Here is a 15,538-nt window from a genome sequence, read left to right on the forward strand (position 1 = left end):
AAGGCTGATTGTGGGCATGGTTGGAGCAAGGAAAGCAAAAGCCATGAGGGGATGTCCTGATGCCCATGACACCTCAAACCAGGGCAAGAAACTCTACATGGCTGTGCTCTTGTATGAGATCTCCCAGACTGGTCTGGGTTGAAGGGACCTTAAGGCTCCTCCAGCTCCAACCCCTGCCACAGGCAGGGACCCCTTAGACTGGAGCAGCTGCTCCAAGCCCCTGTGTCCAACCTGGCCTTGAGCACTGCCAGGGATGGGGCAGCCACAGCTTCTCTGGGCACCCTGTGCCAGCGCCTCAGCACCCTCACAGGGAACAGCTTCTGCCTCAGAGCTCAGCTCAGTCTCCCCTCTCTTGGGCAGGTTCAAGCCATTCCCCTTGGCCTGTCCCTACATCCCTTGTCCCAAGCCCCTCTCCAGGTTTCCTGCAGCCCCTTTAGGCACTGCAGCTGCTCTCAGGTCTCCCCTTCAGGAGCCTTCTCTTGTCCAGGCTGCCCCAGCCCAGCTCTCTCAGCCTGGCTACTATGGGATCTGCTCCAGCCCAGCAGCAGCTCCGTGACCGCTCCCCCCCCGTGCCCGTCCGTTCCCCCTGCCCATCCCCTGCCGGAGCCCCGGGGAGCGGGGCCGGGCCGCGGTGAAACGGATCCGCCCCGGGGGTAACCAAAGATGCTCCGGGGGAGCCGCGGGGGGCAGGACCGGTCCGGGAGGGGCGGGGCCTTGGGGCGGGGCCTCGGGCGGGGCGGGGCCGGTCCCGCTGTCGGTCGAGCGCTGCCGGCCCGAGCGGCAGGTACGGGGGAACCGGGGCGGGCGGGGGGCGCGGGGCTGCCGGTTCCTTCACCCTGGGGGTGCCGGTGCGGATGCGGATGCTGGTGCTGATGCTGATGCTGGTGCCGATGCTGATGCTGGTGCTGGTGCTGGTGCTGGTGCCGGTGCCGGTGCTGGTGCTGATGCCGATGCTGGTGCCGGTGCCGGTACCCGCGGGCATCCTCCCGCCCGCCCCGGGGTGAAGGGACCGGCGCTGCGGGGCTGTCCCGGTGTGAGCGGTCGGTGAAGTGTCCGCGGTGAGAGCTCACCGGGGTTTGCCACCGGCTCCTGCAGCGGAGGATGAGCGGTTAAAGAGCGAGGTTCTTCCCTGGGAGGGTGCTGAGGCGCTGGCACAGGGTGCCCAGAGAAGCTGTGGCTGCCCCATCCCTGGCAGTGCTCAAGGCCAGGTTGGACACAGGGGCTTGGAGCAGCTGCTCCAGTGGAAGGGGTCCCTGCCTGTGGCAGGGGTTGGAGCTGGAGGAGCTTTAAGGTCCCTCCAACACAAACCAGGCTGGGATTCCCTCTAAAGAGAAGGAGGAAAATAAGGGAAGACCTTTCTTGACATCTGGGGGGGGGGATGGATGCCATCAGTCCGGTTGTGGTGTCTTTCTGCATGATGCAGACATGCAGTCGCCCCAGCTCAGCATGCTTGTGCAGCAGTGATGCCAGTGTTGGTGCTGTTGGGATATTGGGATATGCACAGGGTCAGGTGCTGTCGGTTTTCCTTAACCCCTGTCTGTGCAGGTTCTTTGATCTCCCTGATAACAGGTATGGGAGCAAAGGGCATCTTGCTGAGTATCTCCCTTTGCACTTCCTTTGCTGTCGGACACATGCCCTCACCTCTGGCTGCTGCCCTCGGGACACGGGTCTAATTGCGGGATATGAGCTCCGTGGTACGGGGGAGCTGCTGGGGTTGCTCCTCTTACATCCCAGGGTTCACGTTGTTCATTGCACAAGCAGCAGAGGACTCAGCAATGTGACCTTACTGGCACGTGAGGAGTGTGGAGCAAGGCCTGTCATCATCCAAGGAGACAGGGCCACTGTGGGAAGCAGGGTTAGGCACGGCAGGGAGGGATGATGGAGCATATGGCACAGAGAGGCAGCAGTGCTCTCTAAACCTGCAGACTGTAAACACTTGGAGTGCTGTACGCGTGCCCATTGGGATGAGAGACCTGGAGGCGCCGGAGCAATCGGGCGCTGTGGGTGATGGAGCAGGCGGCCGCTCTCCAAAGCATCCCCAGCTCAGACTGTCCTCACCTGCTGCTCTGTTACTGCTCCATTGCTCTTTCTTAACCTGCAAACTTGTGATGTAATGAATCAGATTGCCCCTAATCTGCAAAAACGCTGCTGGGTTGGATCAAAGTCTCCGCTGGGGAAACCAGGTCTTTTCATCAGGCTCTGTAGAGGATGGCAGAGGAGCAGGTGGTGATCAAAGAGGAGTCACTGTTGAGTGTCCCAGTGGAGAAAGTACTGAACAATGGCACTATCAGGGCTGGCAGTGTTGGGGCAGTTTTGCAGCCAAGGTACCACCCTGGAGCTTCCTCACTTTTGCTTATGTCTTCATTTCTTTTACGTGGCAATTGCTGCAGGAAGAGCCAGAGGAGGCTCAGCACAGTCAGCAGGATCGTTTCGTAACGTGGGAGTCTGATCTCACCCGTGAGGTGGAGGAGTTTCAGCTGCGACGATGCTGGGTTGATGCAGGGCCGGCCTTGGGCTGATGGGCAAGGTGAGGATGTCTCCTTCACAGCACAGAGCAAACCACAGCAGAGCCACGAGCTCTTTTAGGACAGCTTCAGTCACCAGGGGGTGTGGGTGCTGCCAGGCACCCTGGCACTGCAGGGCTCTGACATTGGGGTGTCAGGGATGACTGTGCCAGGGCAGTGTGACAATGAGCAGTGCAGAGGAGTGGGGTACCCCAGCGGGTGCGTGTTCCCCTTCCCCTTTGGCTTTGGAAGTACAGCAGCCAGACAAGAGATAAACCCAAACATCCAGGCCCATGAGTGTCGCACATTGTGCAGGGAATGAGGGGTTTGGGTGCAGCAGCAGCGACACAGTTTGTAACCGTGGGACATCCCCATGTGCCACATCCCTGAGTCCCCATCAGCTCCTGTCCCACAGCAGCCTCCGCTCTGGCTTTGGGAAGGGGTGACCGTTACCTGTGCACTGATGGAGAGGCTTTTGTCATCCCTCACTTGTCCTTTCCTTGCTCCAGGTACACTGATGGGGGAGAGCAGGAGCGGGTGGGCACTGAAACCAGCACAAACTGCAGCATCCCAGGGCTGAGCCTCTGTCCCTGAGGTGAGGAGCCCCCATAACAGGCTTTGGCTTCCCATCAGACAAGGAACCTCACAGAGGGAGGTTTCAGCAGGGAGAAAGGAACAGGAAGTCTGGAAACATCCTGGAAATAAAGGTAAGAAGAAAACTATGATAGTGAGAAAAAAAGTGTAAACTGGTGTCACCCACCAGTGGTTGAGCCTCTGCTTAACACCATCCTTTTATCAAATGACTGGTTTAAAAGCAGAGCTTTCACCTAAAGTAAGAGCAAACCCCAATCCTTCAAAGCCTGTGATGGGCTGGTTGCTGTATTTCCAGCCTGTGATGGGCTGGTTGCTGTATTTCCAGCCTGTGATGGGCTGGTTGCTGTATTTCCAGCACACCTCCTTTAGGTTGGTTTTTAATGTGGGGATCCATGTGTTTTCATGGAGGGGCAGGGATGCTGCAGGCATCCTGCCTGAGGATGCTCTTCCAGCCGATCCCATCCCCATCCCGTGCCTGTGCTCACACTGGCAGGCACCCTGCGAGGCCACAGGATGGAGCAGCACCGGCACAGAACAGGTCCCATAGCTTTGACATCAGGGAAGAAACATTCTGGATGAGTTAAAACATACCTAAAGGTGAAGTCCCAGGACACACATTCCTGGGGAACAAAACACTTCCACACGAGCAGAGCCTGCCTCAAAACATGGAAGCAGCTGGAGCTTCCTTTCCAAAGCACTCCCATTGAGACCTCAGGGTGTTAGGCTGCATCCAGCACACATGTAACAGAGTGTGCAGTGAAAATCACCATCTCCCTTTGCATCATGGAGGGAGGCACCATAAAATCCATTGGGTTTATGCTTTTCTCAAGCTCTGTGAGTACCACCCATCATCACCCAGCTCTGTGAGTACCACCCATCATCACCCAGCTGTGCGAGTACCACCCATCATCACCCAGCTCTGCATTGCTGGACACTGTGCATTGGTGAAACATGTTGTTTGAGCCCTCTCTCTTCTGGGATGCTGAGTTACACACAGCATCAGTCCTCAACTCTGTTCTACATTTAAACCTGGAGAACACCCTCAGCAGCTAATGGGGTTGTTTTGAAATCCTGCCTCGGGATAGTGAGATTTAGTAACACAAATTCTCACCTTCAAACAGCAGCACAAGATGTTCTATTTACCCGCAGTGTGAATGTGAGCTATGCAGCATCCTCACACGAGCATACCGATACTATCTGAAACACAAAGGAATTTGGTGGAAAAGAACGATCCCTTGTCCTTCCTCCAGCCGGCAGCAGCACTGAGCAGCATTCCTGGTGCTGGGAAAGGTGCTGCAGGTACCAGAGCCGGGTCTCCTGCCCCCTCTGATGGCCTGGTACACTCGGATGCTTGTTGTTGTTAACAAAACTTGGTCTAAGCCCTTGTTTAGGGGCTCTCCTTGTTAAGGACTTCTAAGCCCTAAGTTAGCTTGAACACTGAGCACTGGTTTGCCTCACACCAGCTGCTGCATGTGCTGCTTGGTCCATCCAGGCTGGCAAGGTTTCGGGTTTGCACACCAAGCGCCTGCTTCCTAAAAAGTGACCTGGTTGGGTGTTGCAACACCCGCAAGGCCTGGGGCTGGTGCTGGGTAAGGCACTGGTGGCACACGTTCAGCAGGTCCATGTCACTTAACCCCTGTGGGGCTGGAAGGATGTGCCAAAACCACTGGGTGCTTTTGGAGCAGCAAAGCACAACCTGCCCCTCGCACCCTCTCAGGAGAGAGGCTGTTCACTGCCACACTGTGACCCTGCAGAACATCTGCTCTGAATAGCTCCTGCGTTATAAACCCATGGTGGTGCCACCACATAACTGCCCCTTCTGCTTTGCTGACAACCCCAGAGCACTCAGTGTGATCCCAACCTGCTCCTCACCATCCTTCTGATGCCTGTGGTCTGCTCTCCCCTTGCAGCCCACAGCATGAACCTGAAGAAGTACTTCATCCGGGCCCTGCACCGCCTGCAGAAGGGCCCTGGCTACACCTACAAGGAGCTGCTGGTCTGGTACTGCGACAACACCAACACGCACGGCCCCAAGCGCATCATCAAAGAGGGGCCCAAGAAGAAACTCATCTGGTTCTTCCTAACCTTGCTCTTTGCGTCTCTGGTCTTCTGGCAGTGGGGCATCCTCATCAACACCTACCTGTCCTACAACGTCACTTCGTCTCTCTCTATCGGCTTCAAGACCATGAAGTTCCCAGCAGTCACGGTCTGCAATGCCAATCCGTATAGGTAAGTGTTTGCCTAATTCACCCAGTTGTGCTTTAACACCCACAGCTGTAGTGCTGGTGTAAGGGACTGGGATGTAAGGAACTGCTGGTGTAAGATACAGTGGTGTAAGGGACTGCTGATGTAAGGTACCATGGTGTGGGGTACTGTGGACCTGTTCCTGGCTCAGATACCACCTTAGGAGCATCAGTGGAGTCACCAGCTGGCAGTAAAAGCTGGATAAAGGAGAACAGTGTGGCAATGGTGGCTCAGATCCAGAAGCGTTTGTGTGTCTCCTGCCTTTCCTCCCTGCATCAGTTCATCTGATGGTGGTTGTTGCCTCCCTGAGAACTTCCCCTGGCTCAGGGATAAGTTCTATCATTTATCACCACCGAAATCAGGCTCTTTCCTGCCCCATAGTTCTGTTCTTCCTCCTTCCTCACTGTGAACGTACCACTTACAGCTGTCACTCAGCCATGATGAGCTGGTTAAACAGCAGTTATCTGCTGGGAGCTGCAGGGACACAACTCGAGCATCATTGTAAAGGAGTAACTGATTCCTGTTAGAGCTGCTTTAAAACGATACCCATGTAGTAGTGCAGCCCAAGGCAAGGTACACTCAACCAACATGCAGGAACTGCTTTGGGGTTGTTTTTTCTCTCGCTTGCTAGAGGTGTCCCATGTAAACTCCCTCACTTCAGGTCTGCACTGGTGGGTTCACCACTGCGAGCTCTGCTCATCCTCCTGCTGGTTTCCCATGCAGATGCAGGGATGCTCATGTGGAGCTGCCCATGCTCTGCATGGAGGCTCCTGTTGCTCTCCAGTAAAGCCTTAGGCAGTGATGAGGGGTCCCCATGGAGGCCCAAGCCAGGGCTGCAGCACAGGAGCTGCACATCCCCACTGCCCTCACACTGCTTGGAACTGCCCTGTCCTCAGATACTCGGAGGCAAAGCCTCTGCTCAAAGAACTGGACCGGCTCATTGATGCGGCACTGGAGAGGATCCTGCAGCCCTCACCTGGCAACAGCAGCGAGAGCATCACCCCCCCGCTCGACCTGGAGCTCTGGCACCAGATCCCCCTGGTCCTCATTGATGAGCACGACAAAGACAACCCCATCATCCTGGACATCTTTGAGACCATCCAGTCCTCTACAGACACCCCGACCCCTGCGGGCAATGAAAGCTTTGTGGGCAACCATACTGCAGGCAACCACACTGCAGGCAACCACACTGCAGACAACCACACTGCAGACAACCACACTGCAGGCAACCACACTGCAGACAACCACACTGCAGGCAACCACACTGCAGACAACCACACTGCAGGCAACCACACTGCAGTTAACCACACTGCCACCACACCGACCCCGTTGGAAGAGAAGAAGTACAAGCTGGCGGTGAAGTTGGTGAGATGGGTCCCAAGGCGGCACCAGGAGGGGTGAGGGATGGCAGGCACTGGGGGCCTTGGCAGGGATGTGCCATGGGGATCGGTGTCTCTTCCCCCTGCCTGCGCATGGTTCTGATGCAGGCACCAGCCTGGTCTGGGCACAGCTCGTCCCCCGGCACAGCCGCAGGGCTGGCATCAGGCAGAGGGGGGTACACACACAGACGGCTCAGACCCCCCATGCTGTGTCCCCCCAGTGCAGCCACCCCGGCTCCGACAACTGCACCTACAGGAACTTCACGAGCGCGGCACAGGCGGTGACCGAGTGGTACATCCTGCAGTCCACCAGCATCCTGTCCAAGGTGCCCCTGCAGGAGAGGATCAGGATGGGCTACCAGGCAGAGGACATGATCCTGGCCTGTCTCTATGGCGCTGAACCCTGCAACTACAAGTAGGTGCATGCTGAGCTCCCTGCCCTTCCCTGTCCCACTGACAGGATGCTAAAGGCATGACAGCCTTTTGCTTCTCAATTTTTAAGGTATATATCAGTCAATAGAGATCTTTGCTGGTCCTGAACTCTGACAGCACTTCCCAGAGGGTTTCTGGATGTGATCCTGGCAGAAACAGGTTATTTGGGACAGTGCTGGCTTCAGTTTCAGTTCTGGATGGGCTGTTTTGCTCATGATGAATTGAGACTATCAGCACCCGAGGGCCCTGCCAGGGTGCTCAGCAGCTGCCAGCCCCGTGCTGAGTCAGCACAGCCGTGCAGCCCCAGGTACAGCCCCTGCTGTACACCGGCTCTGAGGCACATTTCAGCCATCCCCATTCCTCACCTGGTTGTGATCCTCCTGACCCCCCCACTGCAGGAGCCTCCACTGCTGCAGAGGGAGCAGAGAATTACAGTCAACAGCTGAGGTTTAACACCAGCCCAAGTCTGTGACCGTAGCTCAAGCAGTTGTTCCCCTCATGGCTGTTCCTTCCCATGCCCACAGAGCACTGTGCCCCATGGCTGCCTCTCAGCACTGGGCCTGGCTTTGCTCTTCTCTCCAGCAGCAGAATGATGGAGTTTACATCAGCTGAAACCTCCACACAGGCATCCAGCAAACAAAGCCATTTAAAGGGGTCCCAGGGGTGGCTGCTCCCACTACCTTGGTTTATAACCCCCGAGTCACAGCCTTATGTGCATGGTTCTTGCAGGAATTTCACCCAGATCTACCACCCGGACCATGGTAACTGCTACATCTTCAACTGGGGCATGGACGAAGAGGCTCTGAACTCCTCCAACCCGGGAGCTGAGTTTGGTAAGAGCAGTGACCATTGCTGCTGGAGAGCAGCTCCCTGATCTCTGTGCCTCTGGAGCATTGCAGCAGTGGGGGTAAAGCCCCCAGAAGGGAAAGGTGTCACTTGGGGCATCCAACCCTAACCCTGTGAGCACAGAGGTGACACATAGAAGTGCAACATCTGGATAGCGGAACTGTCTGGGGCAGTGTGTGAACATTCACTCATACATTCCCATTCAGAGCACTCTCCATCGTGCGGATTTAGGCACACGTGAGGCTGCTGTGACAGAACTGACATCTCTGTGCACAGCGAGAGGAAAAGAGACTTTGGGCTCTTCCAAGGCTCACATCTCTATACAATTCCTGAGTGTTTCATCTGCTGTCCCAGGGCTGAAGTTAATCCTGGACATCAGCCAGCAGGACTACATCCCTTACCTGTCATCGGCTGCCGGGGCCAGGCTCATGCTGCACCAACAGAAGAGCTTCCCCTTCCTGAAGGATCAGGGCATCTATGCAATGCCGGGGACAGAAACCTCCATCGGGGTGCTGGTGGTATGTGCAGCATTCCTGCTGAGCAGATTGTCTGAGAATAATGTTATCTGATGGGGCTGCAGCCAAGTTTGTTTTAAGTCTTGGCTGAACTGGCTCAAACCAAAGAGTCACAGTGTAGGCTGGCTGTGGGCTGGAACAGTTTATGGAGGCTTTTATGTAACTGTCCTGGCAAAGTGCTTTATTGAAGCCAAAACAGCGAGCTCAGGTCACTGCTGGCTCTTCCTTTAGTGTGCCTGAAGGTGCCTTGCTAAATACACTGCTCTGAGCACCCTCGTCTGCCTCAGTCCTCCCTGGGCAAGGCTGCGTCTTATTCACTGCTGCCCATGATTCTGATTTGTCCCAAAGCCAAAAGGGAATATGGGAACCACAGGGACCCTAGAAAGTGAGGCCAGGGACCCATGAGGACCAACAGGTACTCACGTTTGCTGGTTTGGTTTGCTTTCAGGATGAGCTGGAACGGATGGGTTATCCCTACAGCGACTGCACCATGAACGGGTCTGATGTCCCTGTGAAAAACCTCTATAGTGAATATAACACCTCCTACTCCATACAGGTAACACCACACTCTTCAGGCGAACAAAACGGGGTAGGAAAGATGATCAAAGCAGTTGAACTCTCTGAGGAGCAAGCAGGGTCACTGGGGGATCAGTAATGGTCAAACAGAAAGCACAGCCTGAACCCAGGAACCCTCTTTCTGGCAGTGAAAGGGCTGAGCATGGTTCAGTGCTGGTCCTGTCCTCCTGCCCGGCTCCCTGCAGGTGAGGGTTCCTGACCAGGCAAAGCCAGAGCAGGCTGCACCCAGGCCCCTGCTCCCTTAACCCTGCTGGTTCTTTGCTGTTCCCTTTTGCTCCTGAGCAGCCAAGTCCTCCAGGACAACTCCAAACCCCAGGGCTGTTTGCTGTGTGATTGCTCCATCTGCAGCCTGAGCAGCTCCGGGAATGGCTGGGACACCAAAGGGACACTTCCATCAGCTCAGCTCCTGCTGCTCCGGCGCTGTGGGAAGCACAGAGCTCTGGGGTTCAGCCATGGCACTGCTCTGCTGCTGAAGCAGCATCTATGTTGTGTACACAAGGGATGCTTGTCCCTTGTGAGGATAGGGGATGTACAGGAGGGATTCCTCTCCTCAACACTCGCGCTCTTCATCCTTTCCTCTCTAAGGGAATTGAGTCATTTGGTTTTCCATGGGAAATGAAGGCAGAGCTTTGCCTTCACTTAAAAACTGGTCTGAGGAAGTTCAGTGTTTGTAAACCTCCAATCTGTAGAAACCCAGTGTGTAAGCAGGAGGGGCTGGTTCATTTGCAATGGGCTGTCACGTAAAGGGGGTGAGACCCGGCACTATGGAAAACATCAAAACCCATTGGGGGTTATGTACCAATGCTGAACAATGCACCCCAAAGCAGAGCTCTGCTCTAGCAGGGGTGGTGGGGGTATTTCTGCCTTACGTAACTAACATTTGGACCACTCTACCCCCTTTTTGAGATGCTTGTATAACGTTCAAGCAAACACTTGAGAGGCTGCATTGTGACTCGGGAGCTGATAAAGGCTGGCAGGGGCTCTGCATTGCGCTCCGAAGCTGATAAAGGCTGGCAGGGGCTCTGTGCCCATGCACTCCACATCACTTCAGAGATCTCTCAGGTTTTTCCACTGCTCCCTGCTTGCAGTGAGCTCTGGAATTGTTCCCTATGGCACCGGAGCTCCCTGGCTGCTCTGCCAAGCTGGGGCTCTTCACTTCCATCGTCTTCCCATAGAGCTGTTACTGCTTTGTGCACTGCTTTGTGCCGAGTCCCACTCCAGCATCGGATAGCTTCACGCCTGGCTGAGCTAACGGCAGTGTTGCAGCCGGGCTCACAGTCCCTTCCAGGGGAGCTGCAGATGCACAGATGAGATAATCCCCATGGCCAAAACCTGCTCTTTATGTTGAGGTATTTTTAGAGTGCTGGCTCTAACGTGGACTGCAGCCCTGGGGCAGTTGTCCCATAAACCTGGAGACAGCACAGCGTCCGTGGGTGTGACAGAGCACTTGTTCCTATTGGGAACTCCATGTGCCTTCCATAGAGCCCCAGAATGGGTGAGACATGAGCAGTTCTGTGTGGCTGGAGCAGGCTCCGGGGTGAGCATCCCTCGGGCAGCTCACACTGGGCTGTGCCTTCAGCCTCCTCTCGCTGTAAGGAGCGAGGCAGAGGAGGCTGTTACACCGGGTGGGCACCGGCAGCACCCACCTCTCTGCAGCCACAGGATCCTCTGCTCAGTGCCAATGGGACAGAACTGGGAGCAGAGCGGTTCCCAGAGCCCACATCTGAGCAGCCTCTTCCCCCCCCCAGGCCTGCCTGCGGTCCTGCTTCCAGAGGGACATGGTTGAGATCTGTGGATGTGGGCACTACATGTTCCCTTTACCTCAGGGGGTGAATTACTGCAACAACGAAGATTACCCAGGCTGGGGTAAGAGCCTCTTGCACAGACACCCCAGGGTCCGAGGGTGCAGCAGGGGTGGGAGTGCAGGGAAGCTCTTTTGCTGTAGTAGATGCCACAGCTCAGAGGCTTTTGCCCGTGTAAGGTCTCTCCGTGGCCACTGGGGTCAGTGCTGGGAGAAGGGGTGACCCTTATTGCCCCAGTACCCCAAGGGAAGGAAGGTTGGAGGGGCAGCAGCAAACCTGTGCAGCAGGCTCAGACCTGAACACTCACTAAAGGATATGGATGTAATCCAGCAAGCAGGTCCTCATCTAAACGTGCTTTGATGTTTTGTCTTCGCCCAACAGCCTATTGCTATTCATCACTGAGGTCAAGTATAAGGCACAGACAGATCTGTATTGACTCTTGTAAGGAAACATGCAAGTAAGTACTGGGGCCGTGTGGGGCAGTGATGGAGGTGGAGCAGATCCTGCGCTGTCCCAGTGATCCCAACCCTCCCACTGCAGCACCAGTGACTCCAGAGGGGAGCCCCCCACTAACGCTCCCCCCTCGCTCCACAGTGACACCCAGTACAAGATGACCATCTCCATGGCAGACTGGCCCTCCGAAGCCTCCGAGGTAACTCCTGTTGCAGCACTGATGGTTACCCCATGGATCACACCGTGTGCCTGGGCTGATGCCCGGGTACCAAACACCTCTTTGCCGAATTACACATCTCCAGGATGCAAACAGGCAGCAGGACCATGGGATGGGGGGGGATAACCCCATGGCAGCTCCTCCTGCCCTGGTGCCAGTGACAGCCCCAAACCTGTGCTGACCTCTGATCTACCCCAGTGTGTGGGTGCTGAGGACTTTCACATATTCCCTATAGAAACCCCATAACAAGAACCCTTCACCCTGCACTGGGGAAGCTGCAGCCAGCAGGACCCTGCTCTGGGGGGGTGATGGCTGCTGTCCCCTGCCCCAGCAGAGCCCAGGGGATGCTCCTGCTCAGTCCTGAGCGTGTCCTGTCTCCCTAGGACTGGATTTTCCATATTCTGTCTTATGAAAGGGATATGTCAACAAACGTGACTCTGGACAGGTGAGTGAAAGGAACAACCACTTTATCTCCTCCATTGAGGCTGTTAACATTAGATTAGCGTGAGCCTTGGCCACGGGCCAGAGCACACCAATGCAAAGGGAGGACAAGATTTGGCGCGTGGTTGCCTGGAGGATACACACAGCAAAGCTGGAACACACTTTGTGCATGAGCTCTGCTCCCCACAGGGACAACCGGGGTCAGGCAAACCTGCAGGTAACTTAAAGACAGTGCTAACAGCAGCACCTGTCACCAGCTGCACACTGTACCGTGATGCTGTCATCTCTGAACCTGCGGGAGGGATGCACCAAGATGGGTAACTGCCGAGTTACCCTTTGAGAACCTAAACCCTGAATTAGGGTACAAAAGGAGGGGTTTTCCCCGTGGAAAATAAAAGCAACCGACCCAACCCCATCCCCACCAAGCACCCAAACCAAAGCAGGGAAGCAGGGAATGGTTTCACCGGTGCTGGCTGACCTGGACACGTTAAGCTGCTGCAGTGTGGTTAGTCGTGGTGCTGGGGCTCTGTCCATGCACTGAGGGGTGCTGGTCCCTCTGATCCACCAGGGCAGCTGGAAACCCAGAACAAACAGCCCAGAGGAGCTCCAGGACCCATCAGTGGCACCTGTAACTTCTCCATGTGCCAGGAGCTTCAGGATGCTCATGGGTGGCTCGGTTGGGCACTGTGCAGCCGGAGCAGAGGTGCCCACATCCCAGCTCTGCCTGAGCTGCTGCTTGTCCCCCGCAGGAACGGGATCATCAAGCTCAACATCTACTTCCAGGAGTACAACTACCGCACCATCTCCGAGTCTGCTGCCACCACGGTGAGTGCCCATCCCTGCCCTCCGCACTGTGCCACCCCATACATGGGGCTCAGCAGGTAACCACGCTCCCTGTGCTCCGCTCCTGCAGATCGTGTGGCTGCTGTCGAGCCTGGGGGGGCAGTTCGGGTTCTGGATGGGTGGCTCTGTGCTCTGCCTCATTGAGTTCGGGGAGATCATCATTGACTCACTCTGGATCACCGTGATCCACATCATCAGCTGGTGCAAGGGGCTGAGGCAGCGCCGGTACCCGGATGCACCACCGACGGTGTCAGAGCTGGTGCAGGCTCACACCAACCTGGGCTTCCAGCACGAGCCCCCCGGGAGCCTGCCCATGGACAGGGACAAGGAGCAGGAGCTGCCCCCCGAGCCCGGAACCCCCCCTCCCAACTATGACTCCTTGCGAGTGCAGCCCCTCGATGGCCTCGGGCCCGAGAGCGACGTGGAGCCCGAGTGAGCAGCGTGAGCAGCCGGTACCCCCGGTGCAGGCAGCCGGTACCCCCGGTGCGGGCAGCCGGTACCCCCGGTGCAGGCAGCCGGTACCCCCGGTGCGGGCAGCCGGTACCCCCGGTGCAGGCAGCCGGTACCCCCGGTGCAGGCAGCCGGTACCCCCGGTGCAGGCAGCCGGTACCCCCGGTGCAGGCAGCCGGTACCCCCGGTGCAGGCACCGGCTGAGACCCCTGCTCAGCCACAGCCAGGGGGTTCCGAGCTGCTCCCACTGCCCTCCGCTCCCCACTGCTGCCTATGGAAGCTCTGTCCAATAAACCTGGTCATGACACTCCCAGAGCTGCTGTCAGGCTCTGCCTTTGGTGTGCTCATAGAAGCATGGAATGGAAACAGACCTTAAAGCTCATCCAGTTCTCCCCCTGCCATGGGCAGGGACACCTTCCACTAGAGCAGCTGCTCCAACCCCATCCACATGTACAGCATCTATACATCAGGTTTGCTGTACAATCACACATCACCATGTCTTTCTAAGGGGTGTCAGGAGGCACATCCAAGGGGGAACAGTGGATGGTGGCAATGGAGTCTGCACCAGGCTGAGGCTGGCGGCGCCGGGGATAAGCTGAGATGTGTGGATGCTGCACCTTGGTCAACCCTTGAGCTGGGACCCAGCTTTTGACTTCCAAGGTTGCCATATTCCCACCCCATAGCAGCTACAGCAGCATCAGACTGAAGACAAGCATCCCTCTGCCCGCGGGCACCCTGTGTGTGTGTGTTGGCTGTGCAGGGCTTGCGGTGCAGGGTTGATGGTGCAGGCAGGCACAGCCGCTCATGTGTGCAGAGCAGTGCAGGTATTCCTCAGCAGAGGGGAGCTCCGGGCAGTTTAACTGCAGCGCTCGGGGCAATAAATACATCATTAAACATTGCCCCGTGCTTCCTGTTGGCAGTGGGGCAGCTCCATGGGCAGGAGCCTGGGGCAGCAGCTCCAAGCAGGGATGCTCTGTGCTCACCCCAATGGGTGACCAAGAGCCCGGTGGTCCCCATGGGGCTGGGCTGAGGGGCAGTGAGCTCCCCATGCCCCATCACATCCCACCCACCCTGGCCCTGCCTCACCTGGAGCTCCTGCAGAACCTCCAGAGGGAACAGGATCGTGTGGCTCAATCAGGCGTTGGGAACACCGTGTCCTGGGCACGGTGCCCGGCGTGGCACGAGCTGCTGGGCACAGGTGAGGGAGGTCCATGGCAGGACCATGCTCCTCCACTTGATGCTCCACCAAGTGCCAGTGCAGAGCCGGCCGAGGGTCCCCATCTGCTGGGGTTGGTGCTGGTGCCCAGCGCAGGACCGAGGAACTGGGGCTCCATCTGCTCCACTGTTGCTGCCCCACACAATGGGGTTTGTGTTCAAAACACCCTGCCCCAGTGGCGGTGCTGGTCTCACACTGCTGCAGTACGAGATAACACACAGGATGGCTGCAGTCTTCATTTTGTAACACTTGACGCATGAACCTTAAAACGCCACAATTCGCCCCAAAAGCAATGGGAACTGAAAGTGTTCGTTTTCCATCCCCTCAGGGGCTGAATCTCCACAGCAGCTCCTTGGTCACAGTCACTGATTGCAGGAACTCGGAGCTCAAACACCCTTAAAAGGTTCTTAACACTACTGAGGCAGCTTTGGAAACCTCTCTCGCAGCCAGGCCGGATTCTCTGCTGCCCAGAGAGGGGCAGGAGGGGCTGGTGCAGGATGCGGCCGCCCCTTCGTGTCCCCCCATGTCCCAGTCCCACCACCTCCCACTCAGGGCGCTCAGCAATGGGTGCTCAGCAATGGGTGAGGAACCCCCCCCCAGAGCCAGACCTGGCAGGACCTGCAGAGGTTTCCCTGCTCCCCAGTCAAGGGCAGCAGCCCATGGGATGGGCTCTTCATCCTGACAGTGCCCAAAGCAGATGCAATGGGAGAAGCCAGCACCGGGGCATGGGCATAAACCAGCCCTTTGCTTTAACTGCCACTGCCTGGAACTCCAGAGATAAGGGGGTTATTCAGGAGCTGCTGCTGCCCACTTGGCAGAGCAGGTTCACTGCAGAACTTCCCACTCCTTCCATCAGCTTAATGCTTACAGGGGCTTAGCAACTGGAGTGATTCCTCCACAAGTGTTGCCTCAGAAACACCATTATCTTTTACACATCAAACAAGCAACAGGCTTGCTACAGACACTAGAAGAGGGAGATGACAGACAAGAGGCACTTGAGATGCTTGTAAAGATGGAGGAATCCAG

At 56.7% G+C, this 15,538-nt stretch overlaps 1 protein-coding gene across 1 annotated transcript; it reads left to right on the forward strand.

Annotated features, from left to right (window-relative positions):
• The first annotated feature begins 734 nt into the window (after positions 1-734).
• Positions 735-13,349, forward strand: SCNN1B (sodium channel epithelial 1 subunit beta). The gene is made up of 15 exons (XM_034065719.1): positions 735-784; positions 2,391-2,527; positions 3,014-3,211; positions 5,009-5,327; positions 6,239-6,707; positions 6,943-7,136; positions 7,883-7,986; positions 8,354-8,517; positions 8,963-9,070; positions 10,839-10,956; positions 11,274-11,349; positions 11,487-11,544; positions 11,946-12,007; positions 12,753-12,828; positions 12,917-13,349. Exons 4-15 carry the CDS (start codon positions 5,017-5,019, stop codon positions 13,280-13,282), a joined length of 2,106 nt encoding a protein of 701 aa, XP_033921610.1. The 5' UTR covers positions 735-784; positions 2,391-2,527; positions 3,014-3,211; positions 5,009-5,016; the 3' UTR covers positions 13,283-13,349.
• The last annotated feature ends 2,189 nt before the right edge of the window (positions 13,350-15,538 follow it).

Source organism: Melopsittacus undulatus, chromosome 8 (genome assembly GCF_012275295.1).
Source record: "Melopsittacus undulatus isolate bMelUnd1 chromosome 8, bMelUnd1.mat.Z, whole genome shotgun sequence".
In the NCBI taxonomy this organism is placed as follows: Eukaryota; Metazoa; Chordata; class Aves; order Psittaciformes; family Psittaculidae; genus Melopsittacus; species Melopsittacus undulatus.

Excerpts from the sequence above, each read along its gene's own strand:
- SCNN1B (XM_034065719.1), top strand. The coding sequence starts at position 5,017 with ATGAACCTGAAGAAGTACTTCATCCGGGCCCTGCACCGCCTGCAGAAG. Across the intron at positions 7,987-8,353 it reads CAACCCGGGAGCTGAGTTTG|GGCTGAAGTTAATCCTGGAC; the intron begins GTAAGAGCAGTG and ends CTGCTGTCCCAG. Across the intron at positions 9,071-10,838 it reads ACACCTCCTACTCCATACAG|GCCTGCCTGCGGTCCTGCTT; the intron begins GTAACACCACAC and ends TCCCCCCCCCAG.